General features: G+C 49.8%; 1 protein-coding gene across 4 annotated transcripts; it reads left to right on the top strand.

Annotated features, from left to right (window-relative positions):
- Window positions 1–1194: 1194 nt before the first annotated feature.
- On the top strand, window positions 1195–25508 carry RSPH9 (radial spoke head component 9). Of its 4 annotated transcripts, XM_017878138.1 has the most exons (7): window positions 1195–1580; window positions 6663–6828; window positions 9320–9449; window positions 10326–10472; window positions 20722–20818; window positions 22178–22262; window positions 25109–25508. In XM_017878138.1, exons 1-7 carry the CDS (start codon window positions 1354–1356, stop codon window positions 25424–25426), a joined length of 1170 nt encoding a protein of 389 aa, XP_017733627.1. In that variant the 5' UTR covers window positions 1195–1353; the 3' UTR covers window positions 25427–25508. The 4 variants fall into 4 exon arrangements, with proteins under 4 accessions (XP_017733627.1, XP_017733628.1, XP_017733630.1 ...); XM_017878139.1 differs by lacking the exon at window positions 22178–22262 and having other exon boundaries at window positions 1197–1580; window positions 25109–25328; XM_017878141.1 differs by lacking the exon at window positions 20722–20818 and having other exon boundaries at window positions 1199–1580; window positions 25109–25200.
- Window positions 25509–25513: the final 5 nt, after the last annotated feature.

The following is a 25513-nucleotide window of genomic DNA, read 5'->3' as shown; positions in this document are numbered from 1 at the left end:
TTTGTATTTTTAGTAGAGACGGGGTTTCACCATGTTGGTCAGGCTGATCTCATAAAAATACCTTCATAAGCAATGCCTAAGGCTGGGCGTGGTGGCTTATGCCTGTAATCCCAGTACTTTGGGAGGCTGAGGTGGGCGGATCACTTGAGCTCAGGAGTTCAACACCAGCCTGGCCAACATGGCAAAACGCCATCTCTACTAAAGATACAAAAAATATTGGGCGTGGTGGTACGCACCTGTAGTCCCGGCTACCTGGGGGGCTGAGGTAGGAAGATCACTTGAGCCCAGGAGGTTGAGGCTACAGTGAGCTGACATCACACATCACTACACTCCCACCTGGGTGACAAAGTGAGACCGTGTCTCAATCCCCAAAAACCAACAATGCCCAGACAAAAAAGTAATTATCTGGGTAATTTAGACACTTATTTATCAGCTGGGGCCCAGGTCATTCTGATTTCCTGAGTGCTCTTCAAAGGAATCCAGAAATGAAAATATCAAATTAGCAACATTAACAATAAAGTCCATTTCCTGTGGCAACAAGCTTGCTGAGGAACCTGGGGACTCAAGAAGTGAATGTGGAGAAGTAGTCTAGCCCAGGGAGTGAAGCTGCAGCTGCAGTGAGGTTCTGGCCTTTCATCTCTTGCTACCATTTGGATCTAAAAACAACAGTCGGTGGTAGTTGATAGTTGATGAGAAAGGTGGTAGTTGATGAGATTGCCCCATTGCCTAGATTTTCATTTGTCACTTAGAATATTTCTATGGAAAGGGTAGATAAAGAAGACAGCTGGTGAAGATGGAAGAGAATGGATGGATCTTATTCTGTAAGACCTGGCTTGGGGTGGGGTGAGGGTGGAGGTAGTGGGGATGACAGAATCTTAATTAGAGCCAGGAGAAATCTCAAATTATTTTCTTCACAGATCATTCTGAGGTCAAGAAGTGACATGACGGGTGAAATAGTACAGTTAGTGTCAGTGTTGGGGTTTTGTATTGTTTTCTTTCCAGACCCCAGGTGCATATACGGTGAAGACTCTGTCGACTATGTGAAAGGGCTCAGGGAGGGCCAAATATCTATGGAAAAAGGCTGGGTTGGGACCTCCAACCCTACACTGTAGCCTAACAGTAGGGGGAGCCATGCTGTGGCCGTGACAACTGAAGACATCCGTCCCAAACCCTGGAAAGGAAGAGGGAGGGGGCTAAAGATTGCCCAGGCCTCCGTGGGGAGGAGGGCTGGGCGGTAGGCGGTGGGGTGGATGGAACCCAGCGTACTGCTAGGCGGAAGGGCGGAGCTTCAGGTCTCCATGGAGGCAGCTTCTCCTAGCAACTCGACAGGCGTTGAGCAGAGACGCTGGCCTGATGGACGCCGACAGCCTCTTGCTGTCTCTGGAGCTGGCGTCCGGCAGTGGGCAGGGCCTCAGCCCAGACCGTCGGGCCTCGCTGCTCACGTCTCTTATGCTGGTTAAGCGCGACTACCGCTACGATCGGGTTCTCTTCTGGGGCCGCATCCTTGGCCTCGTCGCCGATTACTACATCGCGCAAGGCCTGAGTGAGGACCAGCTCGCACCGCGCAAGACGCTCTACAGGTGAGGAGGCCGCCGGGGCGGGGCCATCGCCGGACCCCAGAGGGTGGCTACCTGGAGGCAGAGCGGGGTGGGCGGGTCGTAGCAATTGAAAGGGGCGGAGCCCATGGAGCCAAGGGAGATGTGGGCGGGATCTGAGATGAGTGGAATGGGGAAGGGCCTAGGGCCTGATGGGGCGGGCCTGGGGACGGTCAAGAGGTGGTTGAGGGAAAAGGCAGGGTTGGAGAAGTCGTGGAATCTGAGGCTAGGGCGGTGCCTGAGTGGACGGGGCAATGGACGGGGGAGGTCCCGGAGGGCGGGGCACTGCGAGAGCGTGTTCTCCGCCTGAGGAGGCCAAGAGAAACTTAGGTGCGGATGGGTTTATAAGAGAGGCCGGGCCAAGAACGCAGGTGAAGCAGTGGGAAGGTTTCTGGAAAATGCGGACCTGGAGAAGAAACCAGGTTCCAGCCAAGTGCTGGGCCTGGCTCAGTTTGGAGAAGGGTCAGACGCCCGAGGGCGTGGATGGTGCTCTTTAATGGAGGTGTCTGCTCTGCAGCTGGAGGCGCTTTTGGAAGTAGAGAACGAATGCGGAATGGGGAGAGAGCTGGGGAAAATTCCCTGGTCACTACCATACTCCCTGGTCACTACCATACAGGACCATCCAGCCTATTTATTTATTTATTTTTGTTTCGAGACAGAGTCTCGCTCTGTCACCCAGACTGGATTGCAGTATCGCCGTCTTGGTTCACTGCCCCTCCGCCTCCCCGGTTCAAGCGATTCTCCTGCCTCAGCCTCCCGAGTAGCTGGGATTACAGGCGCGCGCCACTACACCGGTTATTTATTTATTTATTTATTTATTCTTTTTTGTTTGTTTGTTTTTTGAGACGGAGTCTCGCTCTGCCGCCCAGGCTGGAGTGCTGTGGCCGGATCTCAGCTCACTGCAAGCTCCGCCTCCCGGGTTTACGCCATTCTCCTGCCCCAGCCTCCCGAGTAGCTGGGACTACAGGCGCCCGCCACCTCGCCCGGCTAATTTTTTTGTATTTTTTTTAGTAGAGACGGGGTTTCACCGTGTTGGCCAGGATGGTCTCGGTCTCCTGACTTCGTGATCCGCCCGTCTCGGCCTCCCAAAGTGCTGGGATTACAGGCTTGAGCCACCACGCCCGGCTTATTTATTCTTATTTTCGTAATTTTAGTAGAGACAGGGTTTCACTATGTTGGTTAGGCTGGTCTTGAACTCCTGGCCTCAAGTAATCCACCCACATTGGCCTCCCAAAGTGCTGGGATTACAGGCGTGAGCCACCACGCCCAGCCAGCCTCTTTTTGACTAAAGGGGAGCTTACTACCTTATAAAGCAGTCTATTCGGTCAGCCTGGACAATATAGCAAGACCTCATCCCTTAAAAAAAACAAAAAAGGCAGGGCGTGGTGGCTCACGCCTTTAATTCCAGCACTTTGGGAGGCCGAGGCGGGAGGATCACGAGGTCAGAAGATTGAGACCATCCTGGCTAACACAGTGAAACCCGTCTCTACTGAAAATATGAAAAATTAGCCGGGTGTGGTAGCGGGTGCCTGTAGTCCCAGCTACTCGGTAGGCTGAGGCAGAATTGCTTGAACCCGCGAGGCGGAGGTTGCAGTGAGCCGTCATCATGCCACTGCAATCCAGCCTGGGTGACAGAGCGAGACTCTGTCTCAAAAAAAAAAAAAAAAAGGAAAGAAAAACAATTTGCAGGGCATGGTGGTGTGCACCTGTAGTCCCAGCTACTCGGTAAGCTGAGGTGGGAGGATTGAGCCCAAGAGTTCAAAGTTGCAGTTAGCTATGGACCACTATTGCGCTCCAGCCTGGGTGACAGAGCGAGACCCTGTTTCTCAATAAATAAATAAATAAATAGGCTGTCACGGCTTATTTATTTAGGGAACAGTTAGACAAACTTGTTGGCTGGGGAAGGCTCAGAGTGTTCAGGAGAACAGTAGTATGATGTTGTGTAGAACTGGTTCTAGAGGCAAAAGGATATGGAACTTTGTTTATAGAACATGGGGAGCTACTGAGGGGCTTGCAAGAAGAGCCTGCTCAGATCAGAGTGGGCAGAATGGCCTGAAAGTGTGGTGAGCACTGTGGTTAGGAGTCCATTGTAGTGTCCATATGAATGAGGCCTGAAAGGAAGACGTAGCCCAGGGAATGCAGAGGAGGGGATGGGTTGGAAAGATTTAAGTGCTAGAATTGTCAGGACATGTGAGGTTGAATAAGGATTGTTATAAAGAAGAGGTCAAGGCTGACCCCTCCTAGCTTAGGCAGCTGAGTAAGTTAAGTACTAACACCACTCAGTAGGAGAGAATTCAGGGACAGGACTAGGGAAGACATAGTGAATTTGGTGTGAGGTGCCTGAGTTACAAGGTGTTAAGAAAGTATATTAAAGTACAGATGTGGAATATAGAAGAAAAAGTTGAACTGAAGATACAGATTTGGGATTCATTTCATTTTATTCTATAAGCATTTGCTGAGCACCTACTGTGTGCTGTCACGTGCGAGGCATTGATTTAGGCACCAGGAGCTCAGTGGTAAATGAAATCCTTGTCTTTGTAGAGCTTACATTGTAGTGTGTGTTTAGGGGACAGGGAAGGAAAGATAGACAATAGCTAAACACACACATCTGTTCTATGTCAGATGATATTAAAAGCTAAGGGGGATAGATAATACAGGATGGGCCAGGCGCAGTGGCTCATGCCTGTAATCCCAGCACTTTGGAAGGCCAAGGCAGGTGGATCACCTGAGGTCGGGAGTTCGAGACTAGCCTAACCAACATGGAGAAACCCTGTCTCCACTAAAAATACAAAATTAGCCGGGCATGGTGTTGCAAGCCTGTAGTCCCAGCTACTTGGGGGGTTGAGGCAGGAGAATCGCTTGAACCCGGGAGGCAGAGGTTGCAGTGAGCTGAGATCGCACCATTGCACTCCAGCCTGGGCAACAAGAGTGAAACTCCGTCACAAAAAAAAAAAAAAAAAAAAAAAAAAGAGAGAATACAGGATGGGGTACTATTTTAAATAGTTTGGTCAGGGATAGCCTCTTTGATAAGGTCACATTTGACAAGATACCTGAAGTGACTGAGAGAGTGAATTACTTAAATATCTGAGGGAAGAGAATTCTAGGCAAGTAGGCAAGTACAAATGCACCTGTGTGCTTACTGTGTTTGTGGAATCGCATGGAGACTAGTGTGGCTAGAGAAGAATGAGTGAGGGGAGTATTGTAGGACACAAGATTCAGAGAGGTGAGGAGTAGGAAACAATCACGCAGGGCCTTGTGAGGCATTGTATGACTTGGCTTAATGGGAAGCCATTGGAAGGTTCCGCAGAGGAGTGACATGATGGCTTAGGTGTGAACAGTTGGGTGGGGACTAGTCCAAAGGGGAATAGATGTGGAGGCAGGAAGACTAGTTAGGAGTCTATGGTAATATCTAGACAGTAGGGGATGGTGGCTTGGGCCAGGGTGGGAGCTGTGGAAGTTGTTGGATTCTGGATATGGACTAGGTAGTAGCTGGGGCTCTGGAAGGCAGGTGGGTAAGACTGCAAAAAGAAAAGAAGGGTGAGAATAGGTCCCTGGAAATACTTAAGACCCTGGAGAAGGAGGAAGGGAGATGTCAGAGGAAATAGAACTGGATGGAGATGCATTTGTTGGCTGTTACATGTCATGGATGGCCTTCTCCCAAGCAGTTTCTTGAAGTGGTGGGCGCAGAAATCATGGCATAGTGGGCTGAAGAGTGAAAATGATGGGGAGGAAAGGCCCCCACAGGGCAATTGTTGTTCTGAGGTTATTGCTGAGAGTTGGGAAAGAGGGAGGGAAGGACAGGAACAGCATTTTCTAGAAGGACATGGATTTGGGGGGCTGCTGTTTTAGTAGGCTGAGTAGTTTTTTTGTTTTGTTTTTGTTTTTGTTTTTTTGAGACGGAGTTTTGCTCTTGCTGCCCAGGCCGAATTGCAATGGCATGATCTCAGCTCACTGCAACCTCTGCCTCCTGGGTTTGAGCGATTCTCCTGCCTTGGCCTTCCGAGTAGCTGGGATTACAGGCACCTGCCACCAGGCCTGGCTAATTTTTTTGTATTTTTAGTAGAGACAGGGTTTCACCATGTTGGCCAGGCTGGTCTCGAGTGATCTGCCCACTTCGGTCTCCCAAAGTACTGGGAGTACAAGCATGAGCCACCGTGCCCGGCCAGCTGAGCAGTTTTTATGTTGAGGGGGAACTGGTGGAGAGTGAAGGGCAGGAAGATGAGCAGAGGCCAGACTGGGGACCTAGGCCCAGGGTATATTTGAGAGGAGTGGGCAGGACCTCCAGCAGCAGGAAGTGAGAAAGAAGGGACTGGGTGGGCCTGGTGAGTGCTCCCGAAGGGCTCGAAGGAGAAGTCCTTGAACATAGGCTGGGCATTTCTGAGAAATGGGATGAAATGGTTGTGCTGTTGACTCAGTGGGCAGGCGGAGCATGAATTTAGGGCCCACCAAAACATGGGTCCACACAATTGAGAAAAGTTCAGCTACCAGAAACTCATCTGGAATTTCATAGTCCAGATATCTAGGAAGAGGCTCATTTAATTTCAGCATACATGGAATGAATGAAATTGAATCTGTTTATCACATATGAGGGGTGTGTTCACCATTAGCACTTGGGGCTTCTTTTTCTTTTTTTGAGACGGAGTCTCAATCTGTCACCCAGGCTGGGGAAATCTTGGTTCACTGCAACCTCCGCCTCCCTGGTTTAAGCGATTCTTCTGCCTCAGCCTCCTGAGTAGCTGGGACTAAAGGCATGTGCCACCATGTCCCGCTAATTTTTGTATTTTTAGAAGAGACGGGGTTTCACCATGTTGGCCAGGCTGGTCTTGAAGTCCTGACCTCAAGTGATCCGCTCACCTCAGCCTCCCAAAGTGCTGGGATTACAGGCATGAGTCACCATGCCCAGTCAGCACTTGGGGCTTCTGATGGTCTCATGACAGCATTGGGAGGAAAGGTGGCCATTTCAACAGCTTTTCCTGGGCCTAACCCACTAGAAAGAAGGGAAGATAATAGGAATAGTGGGTGAGCAGGGGAGTTTGAATCCAAGAGTGATGTGAATATTGTTGGCAGCCTGAACTGCACAGAGTGGAGCCTCTTGCCCCCTGCCACAGAGGAGATGGTGGCACAGTCGTCTGTGGTGAAGGGCCGCTTCATGGGGGACCCATCATATGAATATGAACACACTGAGCTGCAGAAGGTGAATGAAGGTGAAAAGGTCTTTGAAGAAGAAATAGTGGTGAGTGAAGAGGAGAGCAGGAGGAGGGCCTAAAAGAGAGCCTGGGCTCATCCAGAACCCAGCCCAATAGAAATTATGGCAACAGGCCAGGCGCAGTGGCTCACGCCTGTAATCCCAGCACTTTGAGAGGCCGAGGCGGGCGGATCACGAGGTCAGGAGATCGAGACCATCCTGGCTAACATGGTGAAACCCCATCTCTACTAAAAATACAAAAAATTAGCTGGGCGTGCTGGCGGGCGCCTATAGTCGCAGCTACTCAGGAGGATGAGGCAGGAGAATGGCGTGAACCCGGGAGGCAGAGCTTGCGGTGAACCTAGATCGCACCACTGCACTCCAGCCTGGGCGACAAAGCGAGACTCTGTCTCAGAAAAAAAAAAAAAAAACTCCCCTAGGCATTTGAATTCACATTAAATTTCTAGTTGCTGCTTCTGGAGACAGTTCATGCAAGTACAAGCCTCAACAAACACCATACCTATACATATTCTCTTTTTACCTTAACAAAACTAAACAAAACAAAACATGGCAGTATGTTACACACATGATTCCGAACCTTGCTTTTTTTCACCTAACAATATATTTTGGAGATCTTTCTATATCAGTGTCTTAAAGAGCCTTCCCATTCTTTTTTTTTTTGAGATGGAGTTTCGCTGTCACACCCAGGCTGGAGTGCAATGGCACGATCTTGGCTCACCGCAGCCTCTGCCTCCCAGGTTCAAGTGATTCTCCTGCTTCAGTCTCCCAAGTAGCTGGGATTACAGTCACCTGGCACCTCACCCGGCTAATTTTATATTTTTAGTAGAGACGGGGTTTCTACACGTTGATCAGGCTGGTCTCAAACTCCCGACCTCAGGTGATCTGCCCACCTCGGCCTCCCAAAGTGCTGGGATTACAGGTGTGAACCACCGCACCCAGCCGTAAGCCTCAGTTTTATTATCATTTTTCTGTAAAATTGAGATAAGTGTATTTGCTTTGCAGGCTTGTGTGGATTAAATAAGGTGACATATTTAAAGACTCTGGCCTCAGCACTTGTTAAAGCTTAGTTTCTACCTTTCTTTTGTAAACCATTCAGGTAGGCCACCAATGGCAAATAGGTGGCTCCGTGATTCTCTGGGGGCCTCTGTTGACATACATTCTCTGTCGAGCTCTTCCACAAATCTCTATGAAATCCTTTTGTTCAGGGTTGCCCTAGATAGTAATTGTAACTAAATTTCATCTGTGTAAAAATGGTATGATAGGGGAAATGCTTGCAAAATAATGTTAAACTGAAGAGAAGGATATGAAACAATATAAACTGTGACTCTAATTTTGCTTTAAATATATGCATAGAGGGCTGGGTGCTGTGGCTTACCCTGTAATCCTAGCACTTTGAAGGCTGAGGCAGGTAGACTGCTTGAGCCCAGGAGTTGGAGATCAACCTGGGCAACATGGAGAAACCCTGTCTCTACCAAAAATACAAAAATTGACCACGCATAGTGGCTCACACCTGTAATCCCAGCAGTCTGGGAGGCCAAGGTGGGTGGATCACCTGAGGTCAGGAGTTCAAGACCAGCCTGGCCAACATGGTAAAACTCTGTCTCTACTAAAAATACAAAAATTAGCTGGGTGCGGTGGCGCACTCCTGTAGTCCCAGCTACTCAGGAGGCTGAGGCAGGAGAATCACTTGAACCCAGGAGGTAGAGATTGCAGTGAGCTGAGATCACTGCACTGCACTCCATCCTGGGTGACAGAGCAAGACTCTGTCTCAAAAATAAATAAATAAATAATAATAAAAAACAGAAATTCGCCAGGTCTGGTGACATGTGCTTGTACTCCCAGCTACTGGGGAGGCTGAGGTGGGAGGATCACCTGAGCCTGAGAAGTTGAGGCTGCAGTGAGCCATGATTGCACCACTGCATTCCAGCCTGGGTGACAGAGTGAGACCCTGTCTCAAAACAAAAACAAAGACAAAACAACAACAACAACAACAGCAAAACACAAAGAAAGTATACCAATATGTTATCAGTGATTATCTTTAGGAGGTAGGGTTATGAATGGTTTTAATTCTCTTTGGTATGTCTTTCTGTATTATCCAAATATTCTACAGTAAGCATGATTACTTTTATATTTTAAAAAGGCAAAATAAGCAACATTTAAATATGCTGATAGGATGGTATGCCTCTGGAAGAGTACACGAGAAACCTTCAATGATGGTTGTCCCCAGTGAGGGCAACTAGGGGCTCAGAGACTGGAGTGAGAGAAAGACTGATTTTTTTTTTTTTGTAGTTTTGAATATCATACCACCTGTATGTATTATGAATTAAAAAATAAATAAAAAGAGAGGAAGAAAATCTTGATAGGAAGGAAGGTGAGGGCTTGCCCAGAGTGATCTGTGTGGCTCTGGTGTCCACTACACTGTGGTGGTGCAGGTGAGATGGCCATGCAGAGGGACCTTGTGCCAGGGGTGGATGGGCACAGTGCCCTGGCAGCGGGGGCTCCTCTCCTGTCTCCTCAGGTCCAAATCAAGGAAGAGACCCGCTTGGTGTCTGTCATTGACCAGATTGACAAGGCTGTGGCCATCATCCCCCGAGGCGCCCTCTTCAAGACACCTTTTGGACCCACCCATGTCAATCGGACCTTTGAAGGTGAGTTCTCTGGGGCCCTTCTCAAGGGCTGGGGGGTATCTTTTCCCAAGCACAATAGAACATATGTCTGGGAGTCCAGCAGGGGTACTTACACACTTTATCAGAGAAGAAGTAGCTGTGACCTTATCACCTGGGAGTGACCTGGCACCAGTGGTCAGTATGGGCTCCCCAGTCACTGGTCCCTGACTCTCTTCAGCCTGAGGAGTGGGAGAGCATGTAGTCCCTTGGTCCCAGGGCTTTACATGGGTCTGGGCTACCTGCCTTTTCCTATCTCCTTCCTACTTGGACTTCCTTCCTTCCTTCCTTCCTTCCTTCCTTCCTTCCTTCCTTCCTTCCTTCCTTCCTTCCTTCCCCTTTTTTCCTCCTTTCCTCCCTCCCTCCCTCCTTTCCTTTCCTTCTTTCTTGATGGAGTTTCGCTGTTGTCATCCAGGCTGGAGTGCAGTGGCACGATCTTGGCTCACTGCAACCCCTGCCTTCTGGGTTCAAGGGATTCTCCTACCTCAGCCTCCCGAGTAGCTGGGATTACAGACACCCACTACCATGCCCGGCTAATTTTTGTATTTTTAGTAGAGACAGGGTTTTGCCATGTTGGCCGGGCTGTTCTCAAACTCCCGACTTCAGGTGATCTGCCTGCCTTGGCTTTCCAAAGTGCTGCGATTACAGGCATGAGCCATCGCGCCTGGCTGGACTCTGTTTATGGCAGGATCTGGTCCGAGTTTGGACTGAGGGAACGCTAATCCCTTTCCTTCCTTCAGTTCTCTGTCAGTGGTTGACAGGGTCTTTTGTAAGCCCTACCATGTGGTCCCAGTGCAGAGAGAAAGGGGGCTGGGGGGTTTTGGGCTAACCATCCTTTTCCTGCCTGCCACCTCTTTCTAGGACTGTCCTTGTCTGAGGCCAAGAAGCTCAGCTCCTACTTCCATTTCAGGGAGCCTGTTGAGCTAAAGAATAAGACCTTGCTTGAGAAGGCTGACCTGGACCCCTCCCTGGATTTCATGGACTCCTTGGAGCATGACATTCCCAAAGGTAATAGTCCATTACCTTGAGGCCATGGAATCTGTCCTCAGGCCACAGCAGTGGGCCATGCCACCTGCCATTTTTCTCTGAGACTGGAACCAAGGGCCTAGTGGGAATTGGTAGTTCACCATGGGTTTTTGAGGGTGGGGCTTCCCCAGGGCCCAGTTTATAGTACACACTGATGAATGTTCTTGAATTACAAAAGGTAGGATTGTTTTCCATATGTTTTCACAGAGAGGAGGTATCTCAGTGTCTCTTGATTTTTGTAGCAATCTTGAATGGAGGCAGGTTGGGAATCTTCTCCCAAATATCCCTGAAAATATTAGCCATACTTACATCTCAGCTGTTACTTTTGGGAGTCTGGGATTTGGGGACTGGATATAATGCTTGGCACATAGCTGGTGCTGCTGACCCCATTTCCTTCCCTTGAGCATCTCCCGTAGAGAACAACATGTCCTCGGATGCTATGACCCAATTCAGGTGCCAGGCTCTAGGCCACTGGTGGCCAGGACCAAGGCACAGACTCAGCGCCCCACTTCTTTCTCTTCCCTTGTTGGGTGTTCCTGAGAATGAGAAGGATCTAATGATGATGACGGCAATGATAATGACAACAATAACAACTAACTCATGAAACATGATGCGCTTATCGTGTGCCAGGCACCGTACTCAGCTCTTGCCATGCCTTATCTCATTTTAATTTTCACAGCCAGCCTATTATTTTTATCCCCATTTTACAGATGAGGAAACAGGGGCTCAGAGAGTTAAACCCAAGGACACAGTAAGTGTTAAAGTGTTAGACTCCGCAGCTCTGGCATGAACTGGATTGTTAAGTAGCAATAGTTTAAATGACAATAGGAACTACAGGACAATAGTCACCCACACCTCTAGGGGGAAACACTTCTGAAGAGCAGTGAACGACCCAACTGGGCGGTATCTCAGGATGGGGATGGCGACGCAAGGTCTGTGGAATCAGACAGGCTGGGTTGGAATCCTGAATTGGCCCCTTACTAGCTGTGTGACTTCATGCAAATCCCTCCATTTCCCTGTGCCTCAGTTTTCTCATTTCTATAAAGGGGAGAATTGATATTTTCTACCTCATTGAGTTGTTATGAGAATTAAATGGACTACTCCTATACCACCCTGAACATGCCTAATCTCTTCTGATCTTGGAAGCTAAGCAGGGTCAGGCCTGGTGAGCATTTGGATGCGAGAATTAAATGAGTAAACTCATGTACAAAATATTTATAACAGTGCCTAATGCATAGTAAGGACTCAAATGAAAATGAACACACCAGCTGGGCACGGTGGTCCCAGCACTTTGGGAGGCCAAGGTGGGCAGATCACTGGAGGTCAGGAGTTCGAGACCGGCCTGGCCAACATGGCAAAACCCCGTCTCTACTAAAAATAGAAAAATTAGCTGGGTGTGGTAGCGTGTGCCTGTAAACCCAGCTACTTGGGAGGCTGAGGTAGGGAGAATTGCTTGAACCTGGGAGGCAGAGGTTGCAGTGAGCTGAGATTGTGCCATTGCACTCCAGCCTGGGCAACAGAGCAAAACTCCGTCTCAAAAAAAAAAAAAAGAAAAATACCTCAGAGATATTGCAAGTTTGGTTCCTGACCACCACAATAAAGTGAATACTGCAGTAAAGTGAGTCACACATTTTTTGAAAAGTTGTGTTTATACTATACTATAGTTTGTTAAGTATGCAATAGCATTATGTCTAAAATGTTAAAACAATTAAAATTCTTTATTTCATAACAATACTAATGATCACCTGACCGGTCAGTGAATTGTAATCTTTTTGCTGGTGGAGGGTGTTGCCTTGATGTTGATGGTTGCTGACTGGTCAGGGTGGTGATTGCTGAAGGCTGGGGTGGCTATGGCAATTTTCTAAAACAAGACGACAACAAAGCTTGCCACATCAATGGACTCTTCCTTTCACAAAAGATTTATCTAGCATGCAGTACTGTTTGATAGCATTTTATCCACAGTAGAATTTCTTTCAGCATTGGAATTAATCCTTTCAAACCCTGCTACTACTTTATCAATTAAGTTTAGGTAATATTCTTTTTTTTTTTTTTGAGACGGAGTCTCATTCTGTTGCCAGGCTGGAGTGCAGTGGCTCACTGCAACCTCCACCTCCCGGGTTCAAGCGATTCTCCTGCCTTAGCCTCCTGAGTAGCTGGGACTACAGGTGCGCGCCACCATGCCCAGCTAATTTTTTTTTTTTGAGACAGAGTCTTGCTTTGTTGCCTTGGCTGGAGTGCAGTGGCACGATCTCGGCTCACTGCAAGTTCCACCTCCCAGGTTTATGCCATTTTCCCGCCTCAGCCTCTCGAGTAGCTGGGACTACAGGCGCCTGCCACCATGCCTGGCTAATTTTTTTTTAATTTTTATTTTTAGTCGATGGGGTTTCACCGTGTTAGCCAGGATGGTCTTGATCTTCTGACCTTGTGATCTGCCCACCTCAACTTTCCAAAGTGCTGGGATTACAGGCCTGAGCCACCGTGCCCGGCCATGCCCAGCTAATTTTTGTATTTTTAGTAGAGATGGGGTTTCACCATGTTGGCCAGGATGGTCTCGATTTCTTGACCTTGTGATCTGCCTGCCTCGGCCTCCCAAAGTGCTGGGATTACAGGTGTGAGCCACCGAACCTGGCTTAGGTAATATTCTTAATCCTTTGATGTTCTCATTTCAACCATGTTCACAGCATCTTCACTAGGAGTGGGTTCCAGCTTAAGAAACCACTTTCTTTGCTCATCTATAAGAAGCAACCCCTCATCCATTCAAGTAACCCATCATCCATTCATGAGGTTGCAGCAATTCAGTCACATCTTCAGGCTCCACTTCTGAATTCTAGTTCTTTTTCTAGTTCCACCATGTCTGCAGTTACTTCTTCCACTGAAGTCTTTCTTTTTGTTTTGAGATGGAGTCTCACTCTTGTAACCCAGCCTGGAATGCAATGGCATGATCTCAGCTCATTGCCACCTCCGCCTTCTGGGTTCAAGAGATTATCCTGCCTCAGCTTACTGAATAGCTGGGATTACAAGCACCAGCCACCAAGCCCGGCTAATTTTTTTTTTTTGAGATGGAGTCTCGCTTTGTTGCCCAGGCTGGAGTGCAGTGGCATGATCTCGGCTCATTGCAAGCTCCACCTCCCGGGTTTACGCCATTCTCCTGCCTCAGCCTCCCAAGTAGCTGGGACTACAGGCGCCCGCCATCACGCCTGGCCAATTTTTTGTATTTTTTTTAGTAGAGATGGGGTTTCACTGTGTTAGCCACTGCACTCCACTGCACTCCAGCCTGGGTGACAGAGCACTTGTGCCACTGCACTCCAGCCTGAGTGACAGAGCGAGACTCTGTCTCAAAAAAAAAAAAAAAAGTCCTAGATGGCATATTCTTCCAATAGAAGGCTGTTTCATCTCCATTAAAAATCTATGGCTTGATCTCCTGACCTTGTGATCTGTCCGCCTTGGCCTCCCAAAGTGCTGGGATTACAGGCGTGAACCACCATGCCTGGCCCATGATCGGCTAATTTTTGTATTTCTACTTTTTACTTTTATTTTGACGTTTTATTATTATTATTTTTTGAAATGGAGTCTCACTCTGTCACCCAGGCTGGAGTGCAATGGTGCCATCTCAGCTCACTGCAACCTCTGCCTCCCAGGTTCAAGCGATTATCCTGCCTCAGCCTCCTGAATAGCTGGAATTACAGGTGCCTGCCACTGTGCCTGGCTAATTTTTAAAATATTTTCAGTAGAGACAGGGTTTCACGAAGTTGTCCAGGCTGCTCTTGAACTCATGACCTCAGGTGATCTGCCCACCTTGGCCTCCCAAAGTGTTGGATTACAGGTGTGAGCCACCGCGCCCAGCCTGGCCTTTTTTTTTTTTTTTTTTTTTTTTTTTTTTTTTTTTTTTTTTTTTTTTTTTTTTTTTTTTTTTTGATACAGAGTCTTGCTCTTTTGCCCAGGCTGGAATGCAGTGGTGTGATCTCAGCTCACTGCAACCCCTGCCTCCTGGGTTCAAGTGATTTTCCTGCCTCAGCCTACTAAACAGCTGGATTACAGGCATGCGCCACAATGCCTGGCTATTTTTTGTATCTTCAGTAGAGATGAGTTCACCATGTTGGCCAGGCTGGTCTTGAACTCCTGACCTCAAGTGATCCACCCACCTCAGCCTTCCAAAATGTTGGGCTTACTGGTGTGAGGCACTGTGCTTGGCCCTCCACTGAAGTATTGAACTTGTTAATATCATCCATGAGGGTTGGAATCAACTTCTCCCAAACTCCTGTTAATGTTGACATTTTGACCTCCCATGAGTCATACATATTCTTATTTATTTATTTATTTATTTTTTGAGACAGAGTCTCACTGTGTCGCCCAGGCTGGAGTACAGTGGCATGATCTCAGCTCACTGCAACCTCCACCTCCCGGGTTCAAGTGATTTTTCTTCCTCAGTCTCCTGAGTAGCTGGGACTACAGGCGCCCATCACCACGCCCAGCTATTTTTTTGTATTTTTAGTAGAGACGGGGTTTTACTGTGTTAACCAGGATGGTTTTGATCTCCTGACCTTGTGATCTGCCCGTTTCACCCTCCCAAAGTGCTGGGATTACAGGTGTGAACCACCGCACCTGGCCGAGTCATGAATATTCTTAATGTCATCTAAAATGATGAATCTTTTCCAAAATGTTTTAAATTTACTTTGCCCAGATCCATCAGAGGAATCATTATCTATGGCAGTTATAGCTTTATGAAATGTCTTTTTAAAATAAGACTTGAAAGGTGAAGTCACTTCTGGATCCATGGATGCAGGATGGATGTCGTGTTAGCAGGCAGGAAAACGACTTTAATCTCGTTGTACATCTCCTTCAGAGCTCTTGGGTGACTAGGTGCATTGTCAATGAGCAGTAGTAATTTGAAAGGCATCCTTTTTTCTGAGCAGTAGGTCTCAAAAGTGGACTTAAAGTATTCAGTAAACCGGGCTGTGAACAGACATGCTGTCATCCAGGGTTTGTTGTTCCATCTATAGAGCACAGGCAGAGCAGATTTAGCATAATTCTTAAGGGCCCTAGGATTTTCAAAATGGTAAATGAGCATTGGCTTCAACTTAAAGTCACCAGCTGTATGAGCCCCTAACAAGAGTCAGCCTGTTCTTTGAAGCTTTTTTTTTTTTGAGACGGAGACAGAGAGGTATTGACTTCTCTTTAGCTGTGAAAGTCCTAGATGTTAGGCCGGGTGCGGTGGTTCACGCCTGTCATCTCAACACTTTGGGAGGCCAAGGTGGGCGGATCACCTGAGGTCAGGAGTTCGAGAGCAGCCTGGCCAACATAGTGAAATCCCATCTCTACTAAAAATACAAAAATTAGCCAGGCATGGTGGCCTGCACCTGTAATCCCAGCTATTCGGGAGGCTGAGGCAGGAGAACTGTTTGAACCTGGGAGGCAGAGGTTGCAGTGAGCCAAGATTGTGCCACTGCACTCCAGCCTGGGTGACAGAGCGAGACTCTGTCTCAGAAAAAAAAAAAAAAAGGTCCTAGATGGCATATTCTTCCAATAGAAGGCTGTTTCATCTCCATTAAAAATCTATGTTTATTGTAGCCAGCTTAATCAGTGATCTTAGCTGAGTTTTCTGGTTAACTTGCTGCAGCTTCTACATTAGCACTTGCCACTCCACTTTGTACTTTTATGTGATAGGGACAGCTTCTTGCCTTAAATCTCATGAACTAACATTGATTGATTGATTGAGACAGAGTCTCACTCTGTTGCACAGGCTGGAGTGCAACAGCGTGATCATGCTTCACTGTAGCCTCGACTTCCCAGGCTCAAGTGATCTTCTCACCTCAGCCTCCTGAGTAGTTGGGACTACAGGTGTGTGCCACTATGCCTGACTTATTTCTTGTAGAGACAGGATCTCCCTATGTTGCTCAGGCTGGCCCCAACCCCTTGGCTCAAGCCATCCTCCTGCCTCAGTCTCCCAAAGTGCTAGGATCACAGGCATGAGCAACCATGCCCAGTCAATGAACTAACCTTTGTTAGCTTCCAACATTTCTTCTGTAGCTTCCTCAGCTCTCAGCCTTTTTTTTTTTTTTTTTGAGGCGGAGTCTTGCTCTGTCACCCAGGCAGCTCACTGCAAGCTTCCCCTCCCGGGTTCCCGCCATTCTCCTGCCTCAGCCTCCCAAGTAGCTGGGACTATAAGCGCCCGCCACCTCGCCCGGCTAGTTTTTTGTATTTTTTAGTAGAGACGGGGTTTCACTGTGTTCACCAGGATGGTCTCGATCTCCTGACCTTGTGATCCGCCCGTCTCGGCCTCCCAAAGTGCTGGGATTACAGGCTTGAGCCACCGCGCCCGGCAGCTCTCAGCCTTTATAGAATTGAAGAGAGTTAGGACCTTGCTCCGGATTAGGCTTTGGCTTAAGAGAAGGTTGTGGCTGGTTTGATTTCCTATCTAGACCACTCAAACTTTCTACATATCAGCAAGAAGGCTGTTTCACTTTCTTATCATTTATCTGTTCACTGGAGTTGCACTTTTAATTTCCTTCAAGGACTTTTATTTGTATTCACAGCTTAGCTGTTTGGTATAAGAGGCCTATCTTTCAGCCTATCTCAATTTTTTTTTTTATTTTTGGTTTTAGAGACAGGGTCTTGCTTCATCACCCAGGCTGGAGTGCAGTGACGTGATCATAACTCACTGTAACCTCGAACTCCTGGGCTCAAGTGATCCTCCTGCTTCAACCTCTTGAGGAGTGCAACAGCACACACAATAGGTGTGTGCACCGTACCTGGCAATTTTTTTTTTGTTTTGTAGAAATGGGGTCTTGCTGTGTTGCCCAGGCTGGTCTCGAACTCCTGCACTCAAACAGTACTCCTGTCTCAGCCTCCTAAAGTGCTGGGATTACAGGCATGAGCCACAATGCCTGGCTCTATCTCAGCTTTTGACATGCCTTCCTTACTAAACTTAGTCATTTCTAGCTTTTGATTTAAAGTAAGAGGTGTGGGATTCTTCCTTTCACCTAACACTTAGAGGCTACTGTAGAGTTATTTTATTTTATTTTATTTTTGAGACAGAGTCTCACTCTGTTGCCCAGGCTGGAGTGCAATGGCACGATCTCAGCTCACTGCAACCTTCGCCTCCTGTGTTCAAGTGATTCTTCTGCCTCAGCCTCCTGAGTACCTGGGATTACAGGCATGTGCCACCATGCCTGGCTAATTTTTGTATTTTTAGTAGAGACAGGGTTTCACCATGTTGGCCAGGCTGGTCTCGAACTCCTGACCTCAGGTGATCCACCTCCCTCAGCCTCCCAGAGTGCTGGGATTACAGGCATGAACCAACGTGTCCAGCCTCTGTAGAGTTATTAATTCGCCTAATTTAACGACTGTTGTGTCTCAGGGAATAGGGCGGCCTGAGGAGAGGGAGAGGGTTGGGAGAAGTCAGAAGACACATGTTTATCAATTAGGTTTGCCATCTTAAATGGATGTAGTTCGTGGTGCCCCAAAACAATACAATAGTAACATCAAAGATCACTGATCACAGAACACCGTAACAAATATAATAATAAAAAAAAGGGCCGAGTGCGGTGGCTCATGCCTGTAATTCCAGCACTTTGGAAGACCGAGGCAGCGGATCACTAGAGGCCAAGAGTTCGAGACCAGTCTGGCCAACATAGTGAAACCCCATCTATACTAAAAATATAAAAATTAGCCAGGTGTAGTGTGCACACCTGTAGTCCCAGCTACTCAGGAGGCTGAGACATGAGAATCACTTGAACCTGGGAGGCAGAGGTTGCAGTGAGCCGAGATCACGCCACTGCACTCCAGCCTTGGTGACAGAGCGAGACTCTGTCTCACACACACACACAAAAAAATTTGAAAAGTTGTGAAAACTACCAAAATGTTACACAGAGATACAAAGTGAGCACATGCTGTTGGAAAAATGGCACTGATACACTGCTTTACACAGGGTGGCTACAGACCTTCAGTTTATAAAAACTGCAGTGTTTGTGAAGACCAATATATCAAAGTGAGCCTGTGATGATGATGATGATGATGATGATGATGATGATGATGATTTTGAAACGGAGTTTGAGACGGAGTTTGTTGCCCAGGCTGGAGCGCGGTGACACGATCTCGGCTCACTGCAACATCTGCCTCCCAGGTTCAAGCGATTCTAGTGTCTCAGCCTCCTGAGTAGCTGGGACTACAGGCGTGAGCCACCGCACCCGGCCTTAATAGTAATTTTTTTAGTGGCAGCAAGTCCTTAGAGATGAGTTGGGGCAGGCCTAGGACAGCCTAGAAGGCCAAGGCCTTAGAAGCTGCTGGTGGCTTGTGAGCAGGTCTGTGACAATAAGGCAGTGGTGCACAGGTGGCTCGAGACAGGGCAGGGCAAGCCAGGGATCATGAGGCCATCTCAGGGCTACTGCAGTGCCCCAGGGGCCAGGCAATGGTTCTGAGTGAGGAGCTGCCACCAAGGAGTGACCATTTGGGCTTCCATCATACAGGAACATCTGAGTCAAGCTACTCTGAGCAGGGTCAGTGCTGTAGTGACAGATAGGAGGGTCTCCTGGACAAGTCGGGGGATATGAAGAAGCTCTATAGGGGTTGGGGCATTTCTCGCCCATCAGACACACTTCTCAGACTCCCCTCATCTCCTCCATCTCTGCTCCCAGACTTGCCAGGAGCCTATGGGGGCTGTGCGCCCCTTGTTGACAAAGGGAGCCTGGAACAGTAGTGGTGATGGAACCTCAGAGCCAGGGGCTGAGGGGTGGGCCTACAGAAGTCCTCTTCATTCCCCTAATCTGAGGATAGCAGCCCTGTCCCCTGATTCAGGGTGTGTCTGGGAAGCCCTTTGCAGCCTTCTTACCTGTAGCTGGATGCTCCAGAATCAGAAGATGAGGCTCTCCTTTGTGCTGGGTGAGAGGGACTGGTGTAGCAGCGCTGCCTTGCCCATGGAGCCTCGTCCACTGTGCAGCGAGAGGGATGAAGAGGGTGATAGAGCTTCTGCAGCCAAGACCAAAGTCAGCTAGATGGGGTGGGGCCCAGCAAAATCTTCCTAAGGGAACACCATCAGCCCTATCTGCCCTCTGCCGTCTCAGGTAAGGTGGACCCTGGAGGCAGCTGTCTTTCCTTGCAACAGGAGAAGTAAAATGTGAGACTTTGGAGTCTTCCTAAAGGCTGCAGGGATGGGGGCTGGGCAAGGTGGCCCACGCCTGTAATTCCAGTGCTTTGGGAGGTCAAGGTGACAGAATCGCTTGAGCTCAGGAGTTTGATGTTACTTGTGATTGGTCACCATTGCACTCCAGCCTGGTGAGCCACTCTGATGTGTCCAGTTGGCAAGTGAATTCATCAGGCCTATGGGAGCTGTGGGATCTGGGCCTGGCAGGTGGGTGAGCTGCAGTTACCCAAGGCCCTAGGCATCCTGCCCTGATGTCATGACCTCAGGGCTGCAGGATCAGCTGCTGGCTCCACTTCCCAGTCCACCCCACCATGTTGCTTTATGAGCTGGAACCTTGGAAGCTGAGGACTCCTGGCATTTCCTGTGCACATGGGCCTCAGGGGAGGGATGCTCCTGGCCTTACCTTGGGAAACCTCCCCATAACCTTCAGGTCCCACCTCCCAGAACCACTACTACCAGAAGGCCTCCAGGAAGTCAGGCACAGTTTTTCTTTTCTTTTTTTTTTTATTTGACATGGTCTTGCTCTGTTGCCCTGACTGGAGTGCAGTGGCCAGTGGGACAATCTTGGCTCACTGCAATCTCCGCCTCCCAGGCTCAAGTGATCCTCCTACCTCAGCCTCCCGAGTAGCTGGGACTACAGGTGTGGACCACTATGCCTGGCTAGGTTTTGTATTTTTTGTAGAGATGAGGTTTCACCATGTTGCCCAGGTTGGTCTTGAACAACTCAGCTCAAGAGATCCACCCACCTCAGCCTCCCAAAGTGCTGGGATTATAGGTATAAGCCACCATGCCCAGCCTAGGCCCACCTTTTTCTCATGATGGTTTGATGAGGGTCATGGCGATGGAGTGGAAGTGTGGATGGTCACAGGAGAGCAGACAGCTGATTTTCCTCCCTAGTCCCCTTCCTTATCAGCTAGGAAAAGAGCGGTCTGAGCTGCTTGGAGGCTCCCCTGCCAGGCAGGCAGCAGCTGGGCTGGGCTGCTAATTGGGGCCAAAACCCCAAGGAGGAGTTCCCTGGGACACCAGGACTGGCTGGAGGGATGGGATTTGGCAACTGTTTCCTGGCCAGTTAGGATACCTGTTTCCTTTCAGGGTCTGAGGCAGTTGTTCAGGGTGACTTCATGTGGCTTCTGAGCAGGTGTGGTTTAGGTTGGCCCTGTTCCTGGGACTCCTGCTCTGTGTCCATGAGGTAGGCCAATGACTTGACATCTTGTCCCTTGGCCAAAGTGACAAGAGACACCTTGGCTGAAGAGAGGAGGGGGAGAGCTGTTGTCCTCATGAGTTGTCATGCCGTATCCAGGGATCTGCAAAGTTCCATGGGAGTGGGTAGCTGGTTCTGGGGTGGCAGGACTGTCCCCCTGCTGGATCCAGGGTAATGACTAAGAGTTCTCTGACCTTGGGCTGCAGCCAGGTGGCATAGATGCAGCCGTGAGTCAGGAGGTTTCATATATAATATATATATATATATATATATATTTGTGACAGAGTCTCGCTGCCACCTCGGCTCACTACAACCTCTGCCTCCTGGGTTCAAGCGGTTCTCCTGCCTCAGCCTCCCAAGTAGCTGGGATTACAGGTGCATGCCACCACGCCTAATTTTGTTATTTTTAGCAGAGATGAGGGTTCACCATGTTGGCCAGGCTGCTCTCGAACTCCTGATCTCAGGTGATATGCCCATTTCAGCCTCCCAAAGTGCTGGGATTACAGGCGTGAGCCACCGTGCCGGTCAGGAGCCTAGATTCCTAGGTAGTATCTTGCCATTCAATGCTCCCTGAACTTCCACTATATCAGCAAATAGCCACGGAGCAGCTACAACAGGCACCTGTGATACCCTTGGAATAAGAAAGACACCTCCCTTGGGTGTTTGGGAAGATCAAATGAAACAGAGGATGGGAAAGGGAAATGTAAACTAGAAGGTGCCTTGCAAGAATCGGTGTCCTGGGAGGTAAAGGAGGAGAGCTGGAGGGCACTGCTCCTCTCCTTGCTCCACTCTGGGCTGGTGCAGAGGCCTCAGAATTGCCAGGTGCACAGACTGGGGCTCCCTCCCAAGCAATTTCTCAGCAGCAATGCTCAGTTCAGGCAGCAGAGGGCAGCAATGGGCCTGCCTCCCTGGCTGCCTTTGAAAGCAGCCTTTGAAAGCTACTGCTGGTGGTTGTTGAGGACCGGGAAGGGGGCGAGGGAGGCAAGCATACGGGAGCCGAGGGTGGTGGAGCACATGGTGCCCAGGGTCAGCCTTCCCTTCGGGACGTGTGCAGGTGGCTCTTCCTGCCCCAGTTCCTTGGAAGCCTGGCTGACAAGTGTTCAGCCTTCTGGGCCACGCAGCCTGACTCTGCTACTCATTGATTTGATAGGGATCTGGCAACCAGGGGTTTCTCCCTCCTCCTCCTCTGTCCTCAGGCGTCTAGGTGGTATATGATTCTTACGGCCCTTGTAGGGGGTGGGGGTGCTTCTCCCACTGGAAACCCATGGCCATTTATTTTTTGTGTGTGACTAAAATTTTTTTGGTGCTCATCTGAGAGGATTTAAGCCATCTGTTGCCCCCGGACAGCCCTGGTCCCCAGCCTGGCCTACTCTCCGTCGATCTTAATCCCAGAGCTGCCTTTCTTCCAGGATGGCAGGAGAATGTAATTAGAGTAAGTACGCCCCAGCATGGGGTTTCCATACTAGCAAGGTGGGTGAGACCCTGGGGGCCCAGGAAACCCAGGAGGCCCCCCTCCTGACTTACCAACCTGAACCTATCACATCCTCAAAACACAGCTTCTGGAGAAGAGTGGCTGCTAGGGGGCAGGAGGGATTCGGGGAGAGAAAGAGAGGGGGCTGTGAACCTGCAGCACCAAGTCTGCAGGGGGCTTTTCCCTGAGTCCTGGAGGCGGCGACAGCAGCTGGCTGGGCTCAGCCTGTTCAGCAGTTGCAGTAAGAAAGTGAGTGAAGGTGACAGCAAGTGCTTGGCTCTTCAGGTAGATGCTACGTGACTCCTGGCACGTTGAGTCTGTGTGTTTCCCGGGCGACCAGCTGAGCCAGGGACGAGGAGAGGACAGGAGTGTGACAGGAATGCGAGGGAGGGAGGCAGTGGTTTTCTCACTGGCCCCACATGCTGCTACCGTATTCCACCAGCACCCTCCCGCCTGTGCAGCATTGCTCCCTGCCAGGCGGGGGCACTGTATTTCCCTAGCTGCCCTGCCAGTTTCTCCTTGCTCTCTGGGTAGGAGTCCGTCCCCGCTGATAGGCCTAGGCCACTCTGTCCAAGAACACTGCCCCCCGCCCCCCACATTATATACTGGCGGCAAGAGGTGGCCAAAGCCTAGGCAGGCAGGCTGGTGTGAGGGCAGGGCAGGACCAAGCCCTTGCCCAGGCATGCTAAGGTGCTGGCAGCAATGAACTGAGAAGGGTCTAGGTTGGAGGACTCCAGGATTCCATTTTCTCCAGGGCAGCACCTGGCCCAGGCAGGCTGCAAGCTGCCCTCCCTCGGTAGGCAGATACAGATAAGGCAGTCTGGTCTGTCTTAGCTCAAGGGGCTGAAGGACTGTGTCCTATGGAGCCTGAACCCTGATGATACTCTAGGCTGGTGGGGTGATCAAGGGAGGGAATGGATCTTCCTGGGTCTGTGCTTCTTGTCCAAGGCTGAAGCAGTGGAGTAGGAACACTTTGTCCTATTGGACCCCCCACCCTCATCAACCCTAAGCAATCTGTTTTCTGGAGATGCATGACCAGGAAAGTACCAGGCTAGGAACTATCAAACTCTGAGGGCAGGTCTGAGAGGCAGAGGACCCCAAGCACCCAGAGAAAACTTAAGAGTCAGGGGAAATATTCCTTCTCAGGGGCAGTGTTCCAGCTGGAGCCCGGCTAACACAGGGACACTCTACTTTCTTCTTGATGTTGTCCAGCAGGTACTGTGTGGGCTGACAAGTCCACACTGTGAATCTGACTTCAACCTTTGCATGGGCGATGGCACTTGGTGCTGGCCACTGCATAGTGCTAAAGTGAGCTTTGTGACTGGCTTCTCCCTGAGCAGGACCAGGGACAGCCAAACTATATACTCCCAGAAAACTCTGGTTTTGACCTGGGCAGGCGGCTGTACCCTGAGTAGGGCTGAGCTGCCATGAGGGTCAGGGGTTCCTGGCAATCAGGTTTCTTGGATGCAGGGTAGCGCCTAGTGGGTGGGGACTGAGTTGTGAGGCTGCAGGGTGTGGAGTGACTAGGGTGGACCATGGTTGGAGGTGGCCTGTGGGAAGCTGGGGCAGCAGGAGCCAAGCAGCCGGGCTGAGCTGGCAGCTGATGAAGGCTGAAGAGCGGCTCTCAGCGCATGGCTGGCTGGTCCAACACCAAAACTTTCAAAGCATTTGCCTTTCTCGCAGGGCCTGGAGCAGGGCTGTGGCTGGGCCGGGAGAGGCCTCAGTGCGCAGGGGAATAGAAGCCCCAGATCTGCATCCAGAGGCGATTTTCCCAGGCTCCTTCCTCCCACACTGTGGCTCCCTCCCTGGGTTCTGGAGCTGAATCAGGCCCTTCCAGCCAAGTCCTCATGGCTGCACGACTCAGCCCTGAGCTGGGCTGCTCCTGTGTGGGGAGGCAAAAACCAGGGCAGAACCTAGGACAAAGGCTCATTAGGGGCAGCCCAAGTCCCCTCCCAATAAGGATGGCTCCCAGTCTACCAGCTGCCAGAAAGGGCCATTGAGCTAGGAGGCCTGAACTGCCCAAACTTCTATTTGAGCCTTCCTTTCCTGATCTGGTCTAAACCAACTCAGGAGAGGCTTCAGGAAATGGGGAAGACAGAGCAAAACGGCAAGTAGGGGCAAACCACACGAGAACTGGTGACTGTACTGGGTAGTGTGGGAGGAGTTGGTGTCTCTTCCTTGGCCCAGCCTAACTCCCCTCTGCCTGTGGATTCAGCCTCCTCCCCAACTCAACCTTTAGCTAGACCTGCTGACAGGAACAAAATAGACTGGTTTGAGTTTCACCTCTTTTCATTTCCTTTACCCTCCCCCTGAAAGTTGTTTTAATGAGCAGTGAGATGGCTAAAAGGGCTGGGTGTGGTGGCTCACATCTGTAATCCCAGCACTTCGGGAGGTCAAGGGGGGAGGATCGCCTGAGCCCAGGAGTTTGAGACCAGCCTGGGCAACAAAGTGAGGCCCCATCTCTACAAAAAACCAAAAAAGTTAGCTGGGTATGGTGGTGCATGCCCATGGTCACAGCTGCTCTGGAGGCTAAGGTGGGAGGATTGCTTGAGCCCAGGAGTCAAAGCTGAGGTTGAGTTGTGGTTGCACCACCGCACTCCAGCCTGGGCGACAGAGTGAGACTATGTCTCTTAAAATGAAAAGAATAATGGCTAAAAGGCAATCGGAGTAAAGCACCTGGAGAATTAAATGGTCTTTCTCCAGTGGAACCTTAGCACCTGGGCTTGGCTGCCAGGGGCCACAGCACAAAGGGCAGAGCTCTGGCTCCAGCAGCACTCAGACCTCACCTCCTGCCTGTCTCCTCTCAGGGTCCTGGAGTATCCAGATGGAGAGGGGCAATGCCCTGGTGGTGCTGCGCAGCCTGCTCTGGCCAGGCCTCACCTTCTACCATGCTCCCCGCACCAAGCACTATGGCTACATCTACGTGGGCACTGGTGAGAAGAACATGGACTTGCCCTTCATGCTATAGAATGGGAGCCAGCCTGGATTTTTTAAAACAGAGTCTAAACATGATTTTCTTAAGTTTCAGTGAACTTGGCCCGCCTGTTCTATCTTACTTTCTTATCTCCACCTCCATCTGGTTCCAGGTTCTGAAAGGCCCACTGAGCCAGGGAGCTCATCTCTAAAACAAGTGGCAGAGGGTTGGAACGTCCTAATGAAAGAGATACTAGACAATAATGGGTGAAATGGCTGCGGGAGGTGACAACCAGGGC

Source organism: Rhinopithecus bieti, unplaced genomic scaffold (assembly GCF_001698545.2).
Source record: "Rhinopithecus bieti isolate Rb0 unplaced genomic scaffold, ASM169854v2 scaffold_9981, whole genome shotgun sequence".
Taxonomy (NCBI): Eukaryota; Metazoa; Chordata; class Mammalia; order Primates; family Cercopithecidae; genus Rhinopithecus; species Rhinopithecus bieti.
The sequence above is the reverse complement of the archived record's forward strand: the minus strand, read 5'-3'. Positions and strand labels throughout refer to the sequence as shown.

Excerpts from the sequence above, each read along its gene's own strand:
- RSPH9 (XM_017878138.1), top strand. The coding sequence starts at position 1,354 with ATGGACGCCGACAGCCTCTTGCTGTCTCTGGAGCTGGCGTCCGGCAGT. Across the intron at positions 1,581-6,662 it reads CCGCGCAAGACGCTCTACAG|CCTGAACTGCACAGAGTGGA; the intron begins GTGAGGAGGCCG and ends TATTGTTGGCAG. Across the intron at positions 22,263-25,108 it reads GGCAGGAGAATGTAATTAGA|GGTCCTGGAGTATCCAGATG; the intron begins GTAAGTACGCCC and ends GTCTCCTCTCAG.